This window comes from Miniopterus natalensis, chromosome 6, assembly GCF_054644295.1.
Source record: "Miniopterus natalensis isolate mMinNat1 chromosome 6, mMinNat1.hap1, whole genome shotgun sequence".
In the NCBI taxonomy this organism is placed as follows: domain Eukaryota; kingdom Metazoa; phylum Chordata; class Mammalia; order Chiroptera; family Miniopteridae; genus Miniopterus; species Miniopterus natalensis.
The window spans coordinates 87,528,724-87,551,519 of record NC_142086.1 but is presented as its reverse complement, the minus strand read 5'-3'; the positions used below and the strand labels follow the sequence as shown (position 1 = coordinate 87,551,519).

At 44.0% G+C, this 22,796-nt stretch overlaps 1 protein-coding gene across 1 annotated transcript in view; it reads left to right on the top strand.

The window, feature by feature from the left end:
* HSF2BP (heat shock transcription factor 2 binding protein) overlaps window positions 1-22,281 on the top strand; it is a 63,781-nt gene extending 41,500 nt beyond the window's left edge. The window contains exon 8 of the mRNA XM_016218262.2: window positions 21,932-22,281. Coding sequence (XP_016073748.2) covers window positions 21,932-22,140 — 209 coding nt within the window. The 3' untranslated portion in view covers window positions 22,141-22,281. The remainder of the gene's footprint in view (window positions 1-21,931) is intronic.
* Window positions 22,282-22,796: the final 515 nt, after the last annotated feature.

Sequence of the window (22,796 nt, the reverse complement as noted above, 5' to 3'; positions counted from 1 at the left end):
TTGGAGTTCATGTGATAGCCCAGAATCATGGGTTTGGGCTCACCCTTAAAGATGGGGCAAAGCAGAGTGACTGACTGGAAACTTCTCAAGTGGCAACTCAGCTGAGGCTGGCTTGCCTGGGGCCAGAGACAGAGGCCTGAGCAGAGGAGTGGGGTCTCTAGGAACCCTGAGTTCGAGAAGCAGGACTTTTTGCTGCAGTTTCCTAGTTTGTGGCTCTGGGTAAATCCCTTAAATTCTGTAGTACTTGGGCTTGCCATCCACAAAATAGAAATACAAATACTGTCTCTGTCTACCTCAAAGGGAGGCCATGAGAATTGAATAGAAAGGTAAATGAAAGTGATTTATAATTTTTTAAAATTAAAAAAAAAAAAAAATCTTTATTGATTTCAGAGAGAGGAAGGGAGAGGGAGAGAGAGATAGAAACATCAATGATGAGAGAGTCATTGGTCGGCTGCAGCCCGCAACCCGGGCTTGTGCCCTGACCGGGAACCGAACCCCGATCGCCTGGATCCTAGGTCGACGCTTAACCGCTGAGCCACGCCCGGCCTGGCTATAATTTTTTTAAAAAAAAAATAGAACAGTTCTTTGAGAAGAAGAGAGTCTAACAGTGTCAGATAGAATTTGAAGATCAAGAAAACAGGAATGGCCCTGGCTGGTTTGACTCAGTGGTTAGAGTGTCGGCCCACAGACCGAAGGGTCCCAAGTTCAGTTCCGACCAAGGGCACATACCTAGGTTGCCAGCTCGATCCCCAGCCCTGGTTGGGGTGCCTGCGGGAAGCAACAAATCGATGTGTCTCTCTCACATCTTCCCCTCACCCCCCGGTTCCACTCTCTGAAGAGCAATGGAAAAAATATCCTCGGGTGGGGATTCAAAAAAAGAAAAGAAAACAGCAATGGAAGAAAGGCTTTGACAACAGAATCATCAGTGATCTTTGAGAAGACTTTTGGTAGAATAGAGAGTTAAGAACAATGGAGGTTTCATGAGGGAATGGGAGAGAAGTAGTGAGGGTAGTGCCCAGGCGGGGGTTTAAATGAAAGAGTCTTGTGTGTTTGTGTTTAAGACTAATCAGATCTTGCCCTGGCTGGTGTTGCTTAGTGGTTGGAGCATTGTCTGTGCACCAAAGGGTTGCGGGTTCGATTCCTAGTCAAGGGCATATACATGGGTTGTGGGTTCACTTTCCGCCCCTGATTTGGGCCACTAGGGGAGGCAGCTGGTTGATGTGTCTCTCTCACATTGATGTTTCTCTCCCCCTCCCTCACTCCCTTCTACTCTCTCTGAAAAAGCAATGGAAAAAAATATCCTCGGGTGATGATTAACAACAGCAACAAAAGAGACTGATCAGATTTTAATTATTAGGTTTTCAATTTCAAGTTGAAATGAAGTAATTAAAAATAAGAATTAATATACCTTACTTCAGAATACACCGTGACCTTAAAATTGTTTTGGACTAGGAGTTATTTATTTTCTCTTCTAGTTCTTCTTTGTTGTTATCGTCACCTGAGGGTATTTTTTCCATTGACTTTTAGAGAAAGTGGAAAGGAGTGAGGGGAGAGAGAGAAACATCGATGTGAGAGAGAAACACCTATTGGTTGCCTCCCATACCTGCCCTTACAGGGGCTGGGGACTGAACCTGCAACCCAGGTAGGTGCCCTTGACCAGGAATCAAACCCACCACCCTTAGGTGCTTGGGCTGATGTTCTATCCACTAAGCCACACCAGCCAGGGCATCTAGTTCATCTTAATTTCATTTCATTTATTTATTTATTTTTAAAATTTTATCTTTATTGTTGAAAGTATTACAGATGTCCTCCATAGTTCATCTTTAAATGGTGACTTTTTTTCTGGCATAAAACCAAGTTACTAAAATGTGGTATTCGCTTTATTTCTGGTAGTTGTTTTAATATAGGCCACTAATATTAGAATAATTGTTATAGTAATTCTTTCTCTACAAATTCTGCATTCTTTAAAAAAGGGTTGTATTTTTCATTAACTCACTGATGAAAGATCCGGGGCTTAGGCTTACTGTTCTTTATAAGGCTATTAAGCCTCAGATAATAAAATTTCCCATGGGATTTGTAAGCCTTCTAGCTGTGAACACATTCTGTCGATGACATTAGTTACGGAAGTCAAAAGAAACCCTTTAGAAGGTGAAAATTGAGAAGTTAGTGTTTATTAAGTATTTGTTGTTAATTTCTTGGACACAAATAGAAAATTTTAAGTGCTAAAACTGTAGAAAAAAAACTTTCATGTCCCAAGGTCTTATGCTTCCAGAAGAGGTCCTAGCTGGACCTGGAAGATACACAGCCTGCATCACCCTCCCAGCCAGAAGGTCCCCCCAGGCCACAGAGACTTGTGCAGAGCAGTGACATTGCCAAGTTACCAGGCAGCCACCGTGACTTAACCTGGGAGCAGTGCAGAAGGCAGGGACCCCCATCCCCCACCCCATTTAATCTGGGAAGGTGCCATTAGAGTTCTGCTTAGCTCTGTGCAGTTTACATGATTCTTCAGAGTCATCTGTTACAGTTGTATCCGATCATAGCACTCTGAGATTACTATTCCTGTTTTGCAGGATACAAAACTGTGCTGTAGACAGTGCTGAAGGTAATACAGTTCCTAAGCCCTTTGAGGCTTGGATGAGGAACCACACTGCCTTTCTTCCATGGCTTATTTGGTTGTGTCTGTGTATATTGGACACTGTGGATAGCCCCTGTGTCTTTTCCTTGTATCTAACTATTCAGGGCTGTACTCTTCCTTTTATGGACCATATGACTTCAGGAAAGAGATCCTAAACTCTAGTGGGGGCTTTGTGAAGAGAAAGAAAGAAAAAGAAAGAAAGAAGGAAGGAAGGAAGGGAGGGAGGGGAGAGAGAGAGAAAGAAAGAAAGAAAGAAAAAGAAAAGAAAGAAAGAAAGAAAGAAAGAAAGAAAGAAAGAAAGAAAGAAAGAAAGAAAGAGAAAGAGAAAGAAAGAAAAAGAAAGAAAAAAGGGAGGGAGGAAGGAAGGAAGGAGAAAGAAAGAGAGAGAGAGAGAAAGAAAGAAAGAAAGAAAGAAAGAAAGAAAGAAAGAAAGAAAGAAAGAAAGAAAGAAAGAAAGAAAGAAAGAAAGAAAGGGGAGGGAGGCAGGGAGGGAGGGAAGGGAAGGGAAGGGAGGGGAAGGGGAAGGGGAAGGGGAAGGGGAAGGGGAAGGGGAAGGGGAAGGGGAAGGGAAGGGAAGACGTGCCCTGATAGTCCAGCATGGGTCTCCATCTCTAGAGGTTGTAATCTAATTGATTGGGAGCGGGGCCCAGGCATCGGGGTTTTCACACCTCTTCAGGTGACTCTCAAGTGTGACATGGAGCTGAGGCAGTCATGGTAATCCTAACATTGTGCCAGTGACTGGTTTCCATATCAAGGCTTCAGCCAGTCAGTGCATGACATCCTTCTGCCCACAGTCACTGGTCTGGAGGTGGACACTTGAGCTAAGTAGGTTCATCCAAATTCCAAGGATCATGGAGAGGCAGATGTGCCCAAAAGCCTGGGGAGTCACACCAGTCCCTAAGCATGGAGCTTGGCTCCAGTGACGGGCCCCAGTACTGCCTCTGCGTGACCTTAGGCTATGCTGGAGCCTGACCAGCTTCTCCATTTTTGAATGACCTGCCTCACCAGGGTGCCCACCATTAGTCACACCCTGTAAGGGCAGACACCAATTCCTGTTTATACTTAGCCAAGACCTGGAGTTTGAGGCTTATCAGATGAACAAAGGAACTTTGGTCTGGTCTCTGGATATTGCATCATGGTCCACAACTCTACTTATATTTTCACTTAGGTTCCTAATTTATACATTCTAAGTGGCGATTTCCTCATATCACTCAGAGAAGGTGGTGGTATTTACAAGGTCCTGGGGGAACCCTTGTCCCCTGGACTGCTCACTGTCCTTGGCCACCGCACATGGGGCTCACCCTTCCAGTGCATGCTGAAATGTGTCATGTTCACCGAATCTGCCAGGTTGGGCAGTGGCTCTCAGAAAGTGGAGTCACAGTGCTAGAAAGTGGGGGAGCCGGGATTACACCCTGCTGTGCTCACCCATGCAGGGATGTAGCAGGTGGCGTCTGGTGGATATGTTTCCTCCTGCATTCACTCACTCACAGAGTCATTCATTTATGCCCATTACTACTTCAAAATGTATTTATGTCTTCTCCCCTCTCCTTCTAGGACTCCAGTGACATGCTTGATATTATACCACGGATTACTGGTGCTTTCTGCTTTTCTGTTTTTCTTTCAATCTTTTCCTCTTCTTGTGAGGGCAAAAGTCCAGCAAAGAAAATGACAGAATGGGGAAATTTGGTAGTTTCATGCTTTCCATGGGGTTCTGGCCCTCCTCCTCCTCAGGAAGCATTTAGGAGCAGATTGTATGTGCCCATCACCTTCCTCGCAACCCTCCCCTGCCTCTCCCCACATTGTCCCATCACAGTAAATAAAAACGTTTGCTGGCACAAACTCTCATATTTAAAATTTACTACCCATAGACTAAACTTTCCAGAAAACCAAATGAAAAGAAAATTCTTAGAACGATCTTTCAGATGTCTAAATTGTCAGGCCATGGGTATGTGATAATCCTCGTGGCTGAAGGAGTCCTAATAGCTGTACTTATTGAGTACCAGCTCTTCCTGGCACAAGCTTACATGTCACCTAGGATAAAGCTCTGTGAGGCTCCAAGACTCTCAGATGGGTGTACTTCCAGCTTATTGAGGAAACCGAGCCTCAGAGGACATGAGCACTGCACTTGTCAAGGCCAGTCAGTTAGAAGTCCTGTAACTGGTGTTCATATCCTGGCCCTACGCCTGAGCTTATGTGTTTTCTCCTGGGCCATGCTGAACTTATAAATTAAACCTACAGTCTGCCTGGCGTGATTCAGCGGTTGAGCATTGACCTAGGATCCAGGAGATGGCGGTTCGATTCCCAGTCAGGGCACATGCCCAGGTTTCGGCTCGATCCTCAGTAGGGGACATGCAGGAGACAGCCGATCAGTGACCCTCTTATCGATGTTTCTTTCTCTCTCCCTCTCCCTCTCTCTGAACTCAATAAAGATGTTTTTTAAAAAAACAGAAAACCTACATTTAATCTGAAATGTAAAAGCTTTGCGTTGCTTCCATTTAATACATGATGCACCACCCTGAGGATTCTGTGTCTGCCAGTGGTATTTCTGGTACGGTTACTGACATCTGCTTATTTTAATGTATTTTGACGTGTTGAAGTGGGACCAGTTTGGTTGTGATTCAGGCTCTGCACAGACACCAGAGCCGACCCATCTGCCACACGAGTGTATTTCAGAAAAGGAGCAAATTCCTTGCTAGGCTAAGTGGCACCTTTTCCACTTCCCTCTGTGTCTGATCTGTTGTCTTAAGTATGGCGTTGAAAAGTTGAGAAGTGATTTTGGAAGGAAGCAAGTGAGGAATCTGTTGCTAACGTGTAATTCAGAAACACATGAGCTAATGCAGGAAGCCAAGACGAGGGAGTTTTAATGTGTAATGGTTGGAGTAATAACATCTCTTTGGATTTTGGAAAGAAAAAGTTAGAAACCTAAAATAGACTACTCCATAGAGTGTCACTAGTCTACCTCACAGTCATCTAATGGTTGGCTGCATGATGTTCCCAGACCTTTAGAATCCGCTTGGAACCTCTCTCTAGAGCCTTTCCAGACATCCTGTCCCCAAGTCTGATCATCCCTTTCCAGGGCCCCATGGTGAGTGTGCAAACTGACTCATCTTTGCACTCTCTGATCTGTTGCTTGTTAATGGCTGGAACTATTTTATTTTATTTTAAAATCCCTAACTAGGTAAGAGACTAGATGTTGAATTTCTTTTATCTTCCACAGAGTACACTGCAGGGGCTTGACATCCCCTCCACAAATCTGCTGAGCTGAGGGCTCTACCTGCCCTTGTGGCAGCGGTGGGTTCTCTTTGCCGCCCCGCCCCCCATGGAGGGAGAGTCTACCTGACTCCATAGCTGTGGGGGCCTTACCTGTCCCCATGACAGCGGGAGGCTCTACCTGTTCCCCATGTGGTTGGTGATACAGGTAGGATGTGCTGTGGCTTGGGGTGCACTTGGGCAGCTCATTTATTATAAGTATTCATTGATATCTGAGCCCTGTCTTAGGAACTAGAGGTTCAGATGTGAGCAAGAGTCCTTCCTTTGTGGAACTTATATTCAGGTGGAGAGACTTGCTAGTGAACAGGTAGAATGGTGTATATCATATAATACAAATAAAGATGGAGTGGCATGAGGGCTCAAGAATGACCACTCTTTAGAGTCTGATCCTTAGGTATTTGAGTGGAGACCTGAGTGAAGCGAAGGACAGCATGGAAAGATCTGTGAGCAGAGCATCATGGGTTAAGGACAGGCAGTGGGAGGACCCTGCAGCACCCATGGGCAGTGAGAGTGTGGGAGCGGAAAGGCCAGTGTGCTGGAGGATGTGGGCAGTGGCAGGAGAGGAGTCAGTAAGGCCTGGATCCCTTAGGGCTGGTGTACAGCTGAGAAAACTGGACAGAGCTCTGAGCGGGGCAGGCGTGGGCTGATGGACTGTTTACTGAGCTCATTCTGGCTGCTGTGAGGAGGCCAAGAAGAGTCAGAGGCCATTGTAGGAGGTTAAGTGAGAAGGTGGTGGCAGTGTGACCAGGGTGGTAGCAGCAATGATCAAGGTGACCAGATTTATGGAGAGGCATATGAGGGAAGGAGGTCCAGGGTGACAGGTGCTGTTGGGAATACTGGGGAGGAGCAATAAAGGGATTGAGTTTAGTTTGGTGCATGTGAAGTTTGAGACCCCTATTCCAATTCAAAGGACGTGTAGAGAGCGTGTGCTCTGAGAGAGGTCAGGGCACTGCGTTGGACTGTACAGAGCTGGTGCCCCAGGGGCAGGCATCCTGCACAACAAGAGCACTGCAGGGGCCATGCATAAAAGGATGAGATTGTCAGGCAGGATTAAGCAGCACTCACAAAGTATTTGCTCACTGTCAACTGTGTTAGTGCTGAATTAACTCAAACTGCTGCTTTCACATGTGGGCTCCTGTGACAGTATAAAATATCGTGAACTGATCTGTCTTCATGTTTATGGCTCAGTAACTATCTCCTGGTTAGACACTTAGAACAGCAATTTTGGTTGATTTGTGAAATGGATTTTGTTCTTATTTTAATGGGATTTTTTTCTTGATCTAATGAATTTTTCCTCCTTTGTCATGGGGAAGTAATTGCCTATGACAATTACTTTGTGTTGTTTCTCTCAGGAGTAACATGCATTTCATTTATACATAGGGGCTGGTGGGTACGGAAATAACCTGAGAGAAACAATCAGATGCCGTTATAGAGGCAAGAACAGTTGCCACCTGGAAGACAATGCAGTGAGAGCTAAAGAGATTCATAAAGAACATGACCAAGTAGGAGATTTTCTCAATGCTTGCTTGTCACTAGGAACAAATAGTGTACATGGCAGGATCTGGATGACTTAGATTTTAATTGAGGACACTCTGGTGACTTTAGAGATGTTTGTACATTATGGTTTGATGTTCAAGGCACTTATTTCTTTAACCTAAAGAAAAAAAGACCTGCAGGCAACAAGGGAAAACCAAGTAAATATTTCATTTCATGTCTGGGTGAGCTGCTGCAGTGATGTGTGGCTTATTTTGAAAGCATGTTGGGCATTATTTCCAGAATTTGTCCAAGGTCAGACTCAGATGACAGTCAGCTGGGTCTGACACACCCCAGGAGCGAGCAGAGGTTCCTGCTGCAGGATGTGAACAGCAGCTCCCCTGCCTGCCTGGGAGACCAGATGCACATTGTGTACAGTGGACCTTCCTGTGACACAGGTACAGTATCAGCATTCTGCAAAGACCTGAGCATCAGGTGCGTGCACAGTGCTGATCTGGGTCTGTGAGGTTACTGCCTTGTAGTCTGTGTTAAAGAACTTGAAGTTTTCAGGGAAGATACATTAGTCAGAGTTCCCCAGAGAAATGGAACCAATAAGATCTGTCTGTCTATCTACCTTTAACTATCTATCCATCCATCATCCATCCAGATATAAGAGGAGATGTATTATAGGAACTGGCTTGTGATTATGAAGGCCAGGAAATCCCCAGGTCTGCTTTCTACAAGCTGGAGAGGCAGGGAAGCCAGTGGTATCATTCAGTCGCACTTCAAACGCCTGAGCACCAGGAGAGCTGGTGCCTGGAAGCAGGAGATGACATTGTACTCAGAGAAAGCCAATGCGCCCTTCCTCTGCCTTCTTGTTCTGTTCAGGCTTCTAAGGACTGGATGATGTCATCCACACTGGTGAGGGTGACCTTCACTCAGCCTGTGGATTCTCCTTCACAGACACACCCAGAAATAATGTTTTTCCAGCCCTGTACTTAGCCCAATCCAGTTGACACATGAAATTAACCATCACAGAAGGCAAGACTTAATGAACTAGTTTGAGACAGTACACAGGACTTGATGACATGATGATGACCCAGATTTCTCAGTGTTGCTCTGGGAGGACTGACCCCCATGCCAGGCTATCGGGCCTGGGGACGGCAGGAGTTCTGTTGGCCTGGAGATGTGGGAAGGGCTTCTCTGGAATGGCTTTGGCAAATTGTTATTTTTCTTTCTGTCCTCTCCCTGCCTTCTCCCCTGTCTTCCTTTTCCCCTTCCTTTTGTTATAAAAATTAATTTAATGAGTGCACATATTTAAAGTATACAAAATATAAATGTGAAGGCTAGAGAACTATCACAAAGGAATACTTATTAACACCACCTAGACTGAGAAATGGTGAGTTGCTAGCACCCTGGAAACCCTTTGCACCCTCCTAATCACCTCTTATTGCTTCTGTTTCCCATCTTGAATGTTATATAAGTGGAATCATGCTTCTCATTCACATTTTGTTTGCAAGGCTCCTCATATGCTGTGGTCCCTGTAGATGCATTCATTCCTGCACTGCAGGCTTTCTCAGTGCTGCGGACACTCAGGCAGCGTCATTCTCTGTGGTGGGGCTGTCATGTGGACTACAGGATGGTAAGCAGCAGCCCTGGCCTCTACTCACTAGTGCCAGTAGCACCCCTCAGTTATGACAACCAGAAATGTCTCCCCCATTCAGAATGCCCCCTGGAGGGCAAATGCCCATCCACAGTTGAGACTCACTGCTGCACAGGATTCCACTATGTCAGCTGGACCACTTACCATTCCCATCACACATTTGGATTGTTTCTGGAGTTTGGCTTTTACAGATAATGCTGCTCTAAAAGGCTGGTGCCTGCCTGTGGTAAACGTGTGTATTTTTGTTTTCGGGGACACCAACTAGAAATGGAAGTTTGGGATCAATGGAAGTGCATGTCTTCAACTCTAGTAGTGTATGCTGGGCTGTTCCCAAAGTGGTTGTACCAGGCGCAAATTTTACCAGCAGCACGGGAGCGTTCTGGTCACTTTCCATCCCCATAAACCTCTGCTGCTGTGGGCCTCCTTCCTCAGCAGCCCGTGGCGTGGGGTGTTACCTCATTGTGGTTTACATGTATTTTCTGGTGAGTTCCTGTATTTACTTGGCCTTTTGGATATCCTCTTTTGTCAAGTCCTATTCTACTCTCCTACCTATTTTTCTGTTAGGTTGTCTGTGGTCTTGTTAATTTTTACATTCTGGAAACAATCTTCGTTTTGTAAAAGTTGCACATATATTGTACCACTTCATGTCTTGCTACATTTCTCTTAATGGTGTCTTGATAAATCAGGTGTTCTCCTCTGTCATATAGGAGCCTTCTTTTTCTGCTGTTCTCATTTAGTCACCCCATCTCCCTGATGTGTATGTATGTTGTGTGGTGGGGATCAAGTTTAATTTCCTTTCCATGTGGATATCCTCAGGCCAACATTTATTGGCAGGACTGTCCTTTCCCCACAGCTCCACAGAGTGGCCTTTGGCCTTGAATAGCATTCCACACGTGCTCCGGCCTCTCCAGCCTATCTCCGTCACTCTGCAGTGCAGACACTTCCTCCTGTCTTATTTTCGTCAAGGATGCCTTTGCTGTCCTTGGCTCATTTCCATGTGATTTTTAGAATCTGTATATGAAACTCCACATAGGAAGCTGGTTTGATTTTGATTGAAATTGCATTGAATGTGTAAATCAGTTTTGAAAAACTGACATCTTCACTGTGTTGAGACTTCAGTACATGACATGATATATCTCTCCACTGTTCAGATCTTTCTCTCAATAATATATTGTTTCTGGTCAGAGATCTTGAATATCTTTCATTCGATTTACTCCTGGTAGCAGTGTTTTCTTCTTTTGAATGATGTAATTTCTTTGTCCTCTGTCACTGGACACTGTTAATTCACTCAGTAACTCTTTATTGATTTGCCCCTACTACGTACAGACACCGTTCTTGGTATTGGGGACACAGCAGTGAGGTAAACAGTCCCAGGTCCTTACCTTCATGGAGCTGGTGCCTGAAGAGAGATGGTAGAGAAAACAAATGAGCAAAATTATATGGCGTGTTTTATGACATTTAGTGCCCCTGAGATAAAAGGCGGGGAAGGGGAATAGGAGGGCAGTGTTTGCCCTTGTTTTGATTTTAAAAAAAAAAATGTTTTTATTAATTTTAGAGAGAGGAAGGGAGAGAGAGAGAGAGCGCGATAGAAACATCAGTGATGAGAGAGTCGTTGTTTGGTTGCCTCCTGCACACTGCCTGCTGGGGATCGAGCCCGCAACCCGGGCATGTGCCCTTACTGGGAATCGAACTGTGATCTCCTGGATCATAGGTCGATGCTCAACCTCTGAGCTATGCCAGCCGGGCCTTTGTTTTGATTTTAAGGTGCTCATGGAAGGCTCTGAGCAGCTGACCTCCACACAAAGACTGAAGGAAGTGGAACCTTGGCTCCAGGATTTCTGGGGAAGTGTGTTTCCCCGAGGGATGGGCAATGCGAGAATTCCAAGGTGGGGGATTTCTCTGTAGAAATAGCAGCAAAGGTCTGTGTAGTGAGAGTGGGCTGCTGGTGGAGAGAGCGGGGTGCGGTTTGTTTCGCGTGGTTTGGAAATTGCTGTTCATGGAATGCCAGCCGTGTACCAAGTGTCTTGAGAGGCATTTCCATGTGTCTCCATATTCAGTCCACAGTCACCATGTAGGTGACTAGACCTCCAGTCTACAGGTGAGAAAGGTTGGCTTTGCCACGGCGACGGGGGAGACTTCAGGTTACACACTTCACCCTGGTATGATACTCTGTCATCCAGGTGAACTCACAGGTCACTTCACTTTTCAGCTCATGCATTTGATGCATGAATTTTGAAAAATAAGGGTAGTTACCAGATAAGTAAAGGATAGACTGTTTAATTTTAAGCATGACTGAGAACAGAAAGGCCCTGTGACCATGTGTGAGCGTGTGAGAGCGTGTGCCTGAGCTGTGCCTTAGGGAGCCAGGTCAGCTGTCAGGAAATCCGCCAGGCTTTGTCAGGTTTTCTTTGTGTCAGTGTGAGTGCCTGTTTGAGAATGTGGCATGGGGAGTCAGTGCCTGTGACAAGGGCTGTCACAGGTACGTGGTGTTAGGAACGACTCAGTGCCATCTCCTTGTCTTCTAGTCCTTAGTTAACCACAGCTTAATTCCAACATGGCCCTTTTTTTTCCTGTCCTTTGTCCCCCTTCCCAGTGGGGGAGATATGGGGTAGATGGAAACACCTGTCACCATCTTGGGAACTCGTGTCCAAGAACCCAGTTTGGGACCTATGGAGCTAAGTCGATGGCGGTGAAGAATGTGTGTCTGGAGAATAGGAAGCGGGGAGGGAAGGTGGGTGAGGGAGTCCTTAGACCTGTCTCCTTGTCAGAGGGGGAGAGCTGTGCATGTCAAGGTTCTTTCTAGGGAACCTAGGTCGGAGTACACCAGCTTTCCAGTAAAATAGTTCAGTTCTGCTGTGTTCAAAGAAATACTGCCTAATCCAGTTTCTAATCATTTTATTGAAATGTGGTTACCCTAACCTTCCCATCTGGATTTCCCCAAATCTCTGCAGATAGTATGGGAGCAGATGTTGCCTGCCACTAACGATGGTGAGCCCTAGCCCTTAGCCAGCAGTAAACCCTTCATCCTGGCACCTGGCCTGCTGTGGGCACATGTGAACTGAGCTGGCACAACTGGCAGAGCCAGTGGCTCCTCGGCTGCTCAGCATGGACGTAGTCCAGTGATTTAGGCCGAGCTGCAGGCACGGTTCCTTCCAGGTGCTGCTGCCTGTGACAAGTGTGACACGTGAGCTGCCTGCTTATCAGAGTCATTGTCTGTGATAGACACCAGTGACTGAGAGTGCACAGCCATGGAGGATGTCACCCAGAGAAGTTCTTTGATGAGCTTGTTCAAATTGCACTACTGGTTTATAATTGTAGATGCCCTGCTAACATAGCTTTTCCCCACACATCTTCTCCCCACTCCCAAATGACTTACATATAAAAACGTTCACAGGAGAATCTGTTTGCCGCTTAGGAAGAGACATACATGATGCAGTGATTTGTGTCCATGCAGACTTTTGGCAGCACTTTGTGAGAATAGCCCCAAATGTCAAGAGGGGACTAAATTTGTAAGGATGTAGGAAAAAAACCAAGCAGAACATTTTATTTGGTTTGATTTGCCTGAGTTTTAATAGTGAAATTGTGCTTTTTAAAAAAATGTGGTTCCATGTATATGTTTTTAAAGAACTGGCAGAACTAATCTGTGGTGATAGAAATCAGGACATCAGTTGCTTGTGGGTAAGGACTGGCTGGCAGGAAGGTGCGGGAGGAGCTTTGTGCTGCTGGGAGTGTTCTCTGTCTCGTTAGGATTGTTTTACAGGTATTTGTGCATCTGTCAGAACTTTCTGAATTGTACGTAAGATTTGTGCAGGTTATGTAAAGTTTAACCTAATTTTGACAAGAACCATCCAAGAAAAATGTATTCATCTAATTTTACCTTGTGTAGTAACTAGTCCCTGCCTACTGGTCAGCCTTTTTCCAGTTCGCGGGCAGTGTGGCAGCTTCACCTCCCCTATCTTTCCCTGTGCCCACACTGTCTTAGCGCTCCTCGTGTACACTGAGGACCACACCAGGTGCCGGGCTGACTTTGGCTCAGCCAACAAGCATAACGTGCAGAGCCGAGAGGGGCAGAGCCTGGTGTGTGCCCTTGTTTCATTCTTTCCATTGTTCTTCCTTCCTCCTTGATGTTCTGAGACTTACTCTTTTATCATGTCCTTTCTGTTTAGAGAACTTCTCCAGCTCTGCTCTCTGTTTCTTTTAGATTTACAGAAAGGTTGCAACAATTGTACAGAGAGGACCCCTCACCTAGTTTCCGCTGCTAACATCTTCCATGACCCTAGAGTAGTTAGCGAAGTAGGAAATTAACATTGGCACACTCTTACTACCGGATCTTCAGCCCTAATGAAAAGGTTGTCGGTTTTCCCACTGATCTCCTTTGTCTAAAAATGGCTTTGTTGAGATATAACACAAATGCCATAAAATTCAACTACTTACAGTACACGGCTCAGTAGTTTTTGGTGTATTCACAGAGTTGTGCAACCATCGCCACCATCTAATTTAAGAATATTTTCATCTCTACCATAGAAACCCCCACACCATTAGCACTCAGTCCTCATCATTCTTTCCTCCCAGCCTCTGGCAACCACTAATCTGCTTCCTGCCTCTATGGGTTTACCTATTTTGGGCAATTCATAAAATTGGAGTTTTATAATATATAGCTTTTTGTGTCTGACTTCTTTCATTCAGCATGTTTTCAAGAATCGTTCATTCCTTCTCATTGCATATACCACGTTTTATTTATTCATTCATAACTTGGACATTTGTGTTTCCACTTTTGGGTAAATGTAGGTGACTAGATGGTGAGTTGCGGTTCAACAATAGACCACAAGGGTAATTGAAATAGAGAATTTATTATTCACAGTCCCAGGAGGGCCACATGGGGAAGTCAAGGTAGAGTGCAGACAGAGACAGGACCTGGGGCTCATTGCCTTTATTAGGGTCCGTGGGTAGAGTGCTTTGAGGTTCCTGGACTAGGGCTGGATTTGTCAATTCCAACCAGAAGAGGGGGGTTGAGTATGCCCCACAGGGGGTCTTACCTAAGGGGCATATAGGGGAAGGCGCTGGGAGGCAGGGGGAAACTGCTGATCTCAGAGTATTGGAGAAATTGTGTCAGGACTTACATTTACTTGTGACTCCAGGCTGTTATATCTAGGCCATGACTTGCATGATGGGCTAGTGTTTAGGGCTCCACTGGGCCAAACAAAATGGAACGTGAGGCAGCAGTAACACAGTAGCTGAGCTACACTCACAGCAGGCTGTTACTGATTAATGAGTGCACTTATGAACATTCCTGCACAAGTTTTTGTGTGATCTAGCTATTCTTTTAGAGGAGGTCTGCTACAGCTCCTCCTAGTTTTCCTTAAACTGAGAATGTCTTGAATTCCCCTTCATTTGTGAAGGACGTGTTGCCTGGGTAAAGGTTTCTGAGTTGACAGTTCTTTTGTTTCAACATGTGGGAAATACTGTGTCACTCCCTTCTGGCCTCCGTGGTTTCTGATGAGAAATCCAGTATCATTGAATTGTTTTCTTCCCATAGGTGAGGTGTCACTTCTCTGTTGCTGCTTTCAGGACTTTGTCTTTGTCTTTAGTTTTCAGAGTTTGGCTGTGATGTGTCTTGGCACAGATTTCTTGAGGTCTACTCTGTTTGGCATTTGTTCAGCTTCTTGGATCTGTAGGTTTGTGTCTTTGCCAAATAGAGTAAAATCTCAGCTATTATTTCTTGGAGTATTTTCCAGCCTTGCTGACTTTCCTTCTCTTTCCAAAATTGCAATGACATGAATGTTAGATCTTTGTTATAGTCACACTGGATGCAGAGACTGTTTTTCCCATCACTCAGGTTGGGTAATTTCTATTGTCCTATCTTCCATTTCCGTGATTCTTTCTTCTGGCCCCTCCATCCTGTGTCTATCAAGTTTTAAATTTCAGTTATTGTATTTTTCAGTTATAATGTTTCCATTTTGTTCTTCATATCTTCCATTTCTTTGCTGAGACTTTCTATTTTTTCATTTGTTTCCAGCATGTTAACTTTTGTGGTGGCTGCTTAGAAACTATCAAGTAACCCTGGCATCTGTATCATGTCTGTGTTGGGGAATGAATGCCTTTTCTTAGACAAGTTGCTTCACCCATTTCTAAACCCCAAATTGAGCCATCTATGGGGATGTTCTCAGTATCAAGTAATTAGGTTTTCTATGATTGTTTTAAAAGATAAGTTGTGTAGTTATAACTCAGAATTTGCTTATCTGTGGCCCAGACCGACCTGAGTTCCATGATATTCTCCCCCATGAACAGTTTGGGTGCTCATACGCCATATGCCTTTCCCTTAGTCTGTGTTCCCTTCCAGTACTGTCCCTGAGCTGACTGTTTTTTTATGATGATGTCACCGTGAAATTGTGCCTGTTGGGCTGCACTTGCCTGTGTGTCTCATTTATAACCTCCAGAAGCTTGTTCTACTTTGCTCTTGTTTGAGGGCTGCACTGCTGTCTCTGCAGCTTGCCTAGTTATTTTATTTGTTCTGTAATTTCCTTAGCACTTGTATTACATCAGCCTTAGCCACATAAAATACAGTCTTCTCATTCATTCAGCAAATATTTATTGTATTGGAGATACAGTGATGGGCAAGACAGACAAGGTTCTTGCTTTCCTGAAGCTCCTCAATGGGAGAGGAGAGAATATAACTCCATAGAATAATTGGTATTCAGAGAATTAAAACAGGGTGATGGGTGACAGGGTGAGTGAGTAATTACATTGGTGGTAAGGGAATGACTCTGAGGAGAGAATATTTAAGCTGAAATGGATTCTTTTTTGCAGTTTCTACCTCTCTGTTTACATTGCCCTTCTGTTCTCTCATTAGAGCCTGTTATGGGCTGAATTTTTGAAAATTCATATGTTAAAGCCCTAACCTACCCAGTATCTCAGTGGTTATATTTGGAAATAGGGACTCTAAAGAAGTAATTAAGTCAAAATGAGGCCATTAGGGTGGCTCCTAATCCAGTCTGACAGGTGTTCTTACAAGAAGAGATTAGCACATAGGAGAGACACCAGGCCTGTGTGAGCACAGAGAAAAGGCCATCTGCAGGACAAGGCCTCAGGGAAACTCACCCTGTTGACACCTGATCTTGAACTGTCAGCCTTCAGAATTGTGAGAAAATACATCTCTGTGGTGTAAGCCACCCCGTCTGTACTATTTTGTTTTGGCAGCCTGAGCTGACTAATACAGAGCCCTTAGCATCTTAATGATAGTTATTTAAAATTCCCTGTCTGATATTCAGAAATCTCTGTCATACTGAGTGTGGTTCTGATGCTCGGTTTGTCTCCTCAGGCTGTGCATTTTTCCTTTTAGTGTGCCCTGTAACTTTTGGTTGAAGGACAGATGTTATTTACTGGGTAAATAGGGCTTCGGTGTGTGGTTTTATGTTAATTGGGCTAGGGTTTGGCTGTGTTCTATGCAGGTTCCAGAGGCTTCATATTCCTATTGTTCTTAGTGTTTCCCCTGTCACCTTTGGGTTTCTCTAAGAGCTCCTCCATAGATAGAGCCTGTGTCTTGCAGTCTTCCAGCTATGACCCTTTGTGTTTGTAGTTCCTGTTGTGTGTTGTGTATTGTAATCCCTATTGGTGTGATTTAAGGTATGTGAGAGGAAGAGGAGTGTTCTATCATCTTATCATTAAATCTTAGTCTTTTAGTGGCCTGTGTCCCTGGGCTGTGACCCTGACAAGTGTTTTTTAGTCCCCCCTCCTTTCTTTAAGTGAGGGGGATGGAAGAAGTGGCTGCAGTGAGAGAAGTACCCTTCCCCTAGGGTGGGGTAAGGCTTCGTAAAATCTCTTCTGGAGAAAAGCGTTTGTCCTGGGAGACACCCTAGGTGTATTTCCAAATGGGTACTCTTCCTCTCCCTCTGCCAGACCATGTGAGAACCTAGTGGGGTTCTTGGAGATCAAATCCACAAGAATGTGGGGGTCCCCCTAAGATTGCCGCACCCCCGGGAGTTTCTTACTTTCATGGTAGTCCACACCCAGCTTCCAGCAATTTGTCAAAATGATCATTTACATGTTCCTATCAGTTTAGGCTCCAGCGGCTTCTGTTCCAGGAATACTGATCTTGGCTGTCACTCTCTAGGTTTGCCTGTCATTACTCCCCAACCTCATTTCAATGATAGGTCCAAGAAAAGTCTTTGATTTCCAGTTTGTTCTTCTTGTTATAAGAGTGGGAGTGACAATTTCCAAGCTCTTTACATGTTGGAGTTGAAACTGCTAAGCTGAAGTTTGAAAGGATCAAGGCATATGAAGATTGGGGGAAGCCGGGCCAGAGTGGCTCAGTGGTTGAGCGTTAGCCTAAGATCCAGGAGATCTTGGTTCGATTCTCTGTCAGGGCACATGACCAGGTTGCTGGCTCGATCCCTAGTCAGGGGCATGCAGAAGGCAGCTGATCAATGACTCTCATCATTGATGTTTCTATCTTTCTCTCTCTCTCCCTTCCTCTCTCTGAAATCAATAAAGATATATTAAAAAAAAAAAAAGATTGGGGGAAGGGCATTCTGGGAAGAGTGGACATCTAGGACAAAAGGACTTAGGCATAGCTAGCAACGGGAGGGGTCTGAGGGCACCTCTCTCTGTAGGCAGCGCTGAGGAAGAAGCTACATTTATCTTGGGTATCTTGTAGACAATGTATAGTTTGGGTCTTGCTGTTTTATGCCTTCTCTGTCTTTTATCAGTGTGTTTTCATTTAATGTGTATAGAAAGAAATATAGAAATATTTCTAGTTTCCTTTTTCCTAGTTTTTGCCTGCTGTTGGATTATTTCAATATTCTATTTTATCTGCACTGTTGGCTTAGCATTTATACTTTAAGAAATTTTTTTTAGTATTTGCCCTAGGGTTTACATTATAGTCCTTAATTAATCACAGTTAATTAAAGATTTCTAACTAAAAAATGAAAAATCTTTAACTAATATTATACTGCTTCAGGTGTACTATAAGAACCCAAAACAGTATTTTTCTAGTTATTATCATTTTAATTTCAAATTCCTTTTCTGATTGTTCCTGTATCTGGGCATGTCAGTCTGTCTCTGTTGATTACTTTATCACTTCACTGTGGGCTTTTTGTTTCCCTGGCTTTGTCATTGTAATTTCTGATTGAATGTTGGACATTGTGTATAGGGTCGTAGAGTATGTGTGGGTAGGTGTCCAGCAGACTTCTCCTGTAATGGGCCAGGTAGTAAATATTTTTAGCTTTGAGGGCCACATGTGTATTTTATCTTATTTCACATTAGCCTGTTTGTTTTTCTTTTTAAGTAACCTTTTAAAGTGTAAATATCACTCTTAGCTCATACCTGTACAGAAACAGGTCATGGGCTGCATTTGGCCATGGCCATCCATAGCATACCAACCTCTGCAGAAGAGAATGAGGTAAACAGTGTTTACTCCTGGAAAAGCCACACCTCTTGTTGGTATGTTGGGGTGTTAGGCTGGTTTTGGGTTTTGTTGTTGCAGTGGTTACTTTCTGTGTACCACTGGATTCAAATTCCTCTAACCTTTCCTTGTGCTGAGGGTGCAGATCATGCAAAAAAAAAAAGGAAGAAATTAGACCACTTTCTTACACCATATACAAAAATAAACACAAAATAGATAAAAGAATTAAATATAAGACCTGAAGCCATAAAACTCCTTGAAGGAAACAGGCAGTAAACTTTTTGATATCAGTCTTAGTAATATCTTTTTGGATATATGTCCTTGGGCAAGGGCAACAAAAGAAAATTTTTTTTAAATGGGACTACATTAAATTAAAAAATTTTTGCACAGCAAAGGAAACCATCAACAAACTGAAAATAAAAACTATTCAGTGAGAGAAGATATTCTCCATTGATACATCCAATAAGGGGTTAATATCCACAAGATATTAGGAACTCATACAACTTAACACCAAAAAAATCCAATTAGAAGATGGACAGAGGACCTGAATAGACACTTCCCCAAAGAGGACATAACAGATGCATAATAGACATATGACAAGATGCTCAATGTCACTAGTCATCAGGGAAATGCAAATCAAAACTACAATAAAATATCACCTCATACCTGTCAGAATGGCTGTCATCAGAAAATCAACAAACAAGTGGGGGCAAGGATGTGGAGAAAGGGGAACCTTGTGCACTGCTGGTGGGAATGCAGACTGGTGCAGCCACTGTGGAAAACAGTATGGAGTTTCCTCAAAAAATTAAAAATAGAACTGCCATAAACCCAGCAATTCCATTTCTGGGTATTTATTCAAAGAAAACAAAAACACTGCCCAGCCAGATGTTGCTCAGCGGTTGAGCCTCGGCCTAGGATCCAGGTGATCGAGGTTAGATTCCCGGTCAGGGCACATGCCTGGTTGCAGGCTTGATCAATGACTCTCTCATCATTGATGTTTCTATCTCTCTCTCCCTCTCCTTTCCTCTCTCTGAAATCAATAAAAATATATTTTAAAAAAAAAGAAAACAAAAACACTATTTTGAAAAGCTATACGCACCCCTATGTTCATTGCGGCATTATTTACAATAGCCAAGATATGAAAACAGCCGAAGTGCCCATCAATAGATAAACGGGTAAAGATGAAATGGTATGTTCTATATATATGGAATATTAGTAATAAAAAGAACATTTTGCCATTTATGACAACATGGTTGGACCTAGAGGTCATTGTGCTAAGTGAAGTAAGTCAGAGGAAGACAAACACCATATGATTTCACTTATATGTGAAATCTAAAAAAAACAACCCAAATGTATAAACAAAATATAACAGAAACAGACCCATAGATACAAAGAACAAGCTGATGGTTGCCAAAGGGGAGGGTGGTGGTGGGATGGGTGAAAAAAATACTAAGATATGATGAAGCTGGGTAACGAGCACATAGAGATCAGTTACATTATTCTCTCTATTTTTGTGTATGCCTTATTTTATAATTTCTAAAGGCATTATTAAGAATATATAGACTAGGGATTTGTGGGTCAAAAAAAATCTCAGTGTTGGTACTTTAAAATTTTTTATGGAAGCATTATTTATAATAGCATAAGTCAAGAAAACCCAATAATATTCATTAATAGAAGAATGGGCAATAATTTGTAATCAATTCATGCAATGGAATGGATGGGAAATGGATGAACTACAGTCTTTGTTATCAATTCAGATGAATCTCTAAAGCATAATGTTGAGTGAAAACTGCTCATTACAAACAATATACATATAGACCAAAAAAGGAAAACTCAGCATAGTGAAGATGTCAGTTCTTTTCCAAACTAGTGTCCTGGTTTACTGCAGTTTCAGTCCAGATCCCCAGAAAATTTTTAATAGTGGGAGACGATTATTCTACAGTTTATATGAAAAAGCAAAGGAATTAGAATAGATAAAACAAATTTGATAAAGAAAAATAAAGCTAGGGTATTACTGTAAAAAACACAAATTCCTCTACTTTTCCCTGTGCTGAGGTTGGAGGCTGAGTTGCCAGATCTGGTGCCTCTCTCTGCCCTGCTGCCCCCCAGCAGTTGGCCTTCCCTTTGGGTCTGTGCCTCAGAGGGTGCCTCCCTTCTCTTGCCCCCCCCCTCCCCCCCCAGCTGTAGACTGCTTTCCTGGCTGCTGGGTGTTTGCTGGGCTCCTGGTGGAGGATGGGGGCAGATCTCTGTTGTTCTGGTCGACCCCTGTCCGCTTGTGTCGGGGTGGTGGGGCCCTTTTAGTCGTCCTGTCCTCCCTGTCGCTGCCACAATCTGCCCCAGTGCCTTTGGCAGGTATCGTACTAGAGACAGTTTCCTTCCCTCCCCCAGAGCAGGAGGACTCTAAGGCTCTGGGCCCAGACATCCCTGCCCCTGCCCAGGGTACAGCAGGGTTCTCTTTTTCTCCTGCCCCAGCCAGCAGTCCTCACAATGCCTTGGGGGCTCTGAGTCAGCAGGGAACGCTCCAGGTGGACCTTGTATTGTGGCAGTTCCCACTGAAGGTTTGTTCAGTCCACTCTTTCAGTTCACTTAGGTATAGTGCTAAGAAAGAGGTACTGATTCTGAGCCCGATTCCAGTTACAATATCCAATCAAGAAGTTATGTTAAATGCTCCTTGTAGGGAGAGATGGTAAGGAGAGCCGGACCCACCTGGTTAAAGGGTAGAGCTTTGTGTTTGGCTGTTGTTTCAGTCTAGCTGTTTTTAGTGGTTTCTACAATTTATGCAGGGTTACCAGGTTCTGTACCTCACATGGTGTGAATGCTGCAGCCTGTGCCTCTGGGACTCAGTGTCCCGAACAGATGCCACATCCATATGTGGTTTCTGAGGGATTTGCTGCAGCCAGAGTGAAAGTGAGTACCTTTGAAGGTGGTCTTGCAGGTGTACAGGATTACAGTCAACAGCATGAAAAGCCCTCGTATCTTTAGTTCAGCATTTTATTTTATTTTTTATTTACTTAATTAAATATATTTTTATTGATTTCAGAGAAAGGAAGGGAGAGGGAGAGAGAGATAGAAACATGATGAGAGAGAGTCATTGATTGGCTGCCTCCTGCACGCCCCCTACTGAGGATCCAGCCCGAAACCCGGGCATGTGCCCTGACCAGGAATCGAACCTCAATCTCCTGGATCATAGATCGATGCTCAACCCCTGAGCTACGCCAGTGGGGCTAGTTCAGTGTTTTAAAGTTTTGTGATTGTGAGTAATATTTGAAGACGGGATGTTACTAAATAGATGATGATTGCATTTTGTCTTGCTATTCTTATAAGCTGAGCTTTTACATCAAAGAGTGATGCTGTTTCTGGGTCAACTCATCGTCATCTTCAAAACTGGCAAATCTGTCATTCAGAAAATTAAAAAACCCTTGAGGGTTAGATTCTACCCCAAGATTCCTATAGGAGGTTTATTCTAACCAGTGTTACTTCTTTCCCCCAGATCCCGACGCAGAGGTGTGTCTTCATGTTTTGCGACTTGTCCAGTCAGTGGTTCTGGAACCAGAAGTCTTCTCCAAGTCGGCCTCTGAGTTCCGGAGCTCCCTGCCCCTGCAGCGCATCCTGGCCATGTCCAAGAGCCGCAACACCCACCTGCAGACCGTGGCCCAGGAGCTCCTGGAAGACCTTCGTGCTCTGGAGTGTGATGCGTAGGCGTGTCCCTCCCCCCTCCCTAGGTCCCCACACTGTGTTTTGAAGCCATCACCGATGGCCAGATGTTCTTGACTAGAGATGGACATGAATTAATATGTATCCACACAGCTTCCTCCTGGAAGTGAAGGTACCGTGGGTGGTTGATTAATCTTGCAAGCCATGGGGAGCCTGAGAAAGAATCCATCCTGTCGCAATGGCCATGTCAGCTGGGCCTGGCTGAGTAGCTCCTGCTGCTCAGGAGATTTTCTGAGACCTATGGATTCCCCCCCAAAAATGGGAGATTAAATAACCACCTACCCCATTGGTCAGCATTTTCCTAAGATACATTTCTTTGAAAAACAATTCATTCTCTCTAGTAATTATAATTAATCCCCCAAGTGCAAGTTTACCTTTAAACCTTTTGGTGAACCTGCTAGTTCAGATGCCATTGGACATTTTAGTTCTATATTTTTGTGCCTCTTTTATTTTTGAATAAAGAAAGTCAGAAGAGTCATTGATGTGCTCCAACTATTGTTTTCTGTAATATTGCAAACTTGTATTAGGAAGCTATACATGACAATGATTGGTAGAAAAACTCACATTGTTCTGGTCCTTTTATAAACTCAGAATAAAGTCCACTTTTTCATAGAACAAATGTTATGAAAAGGGCCTCATGG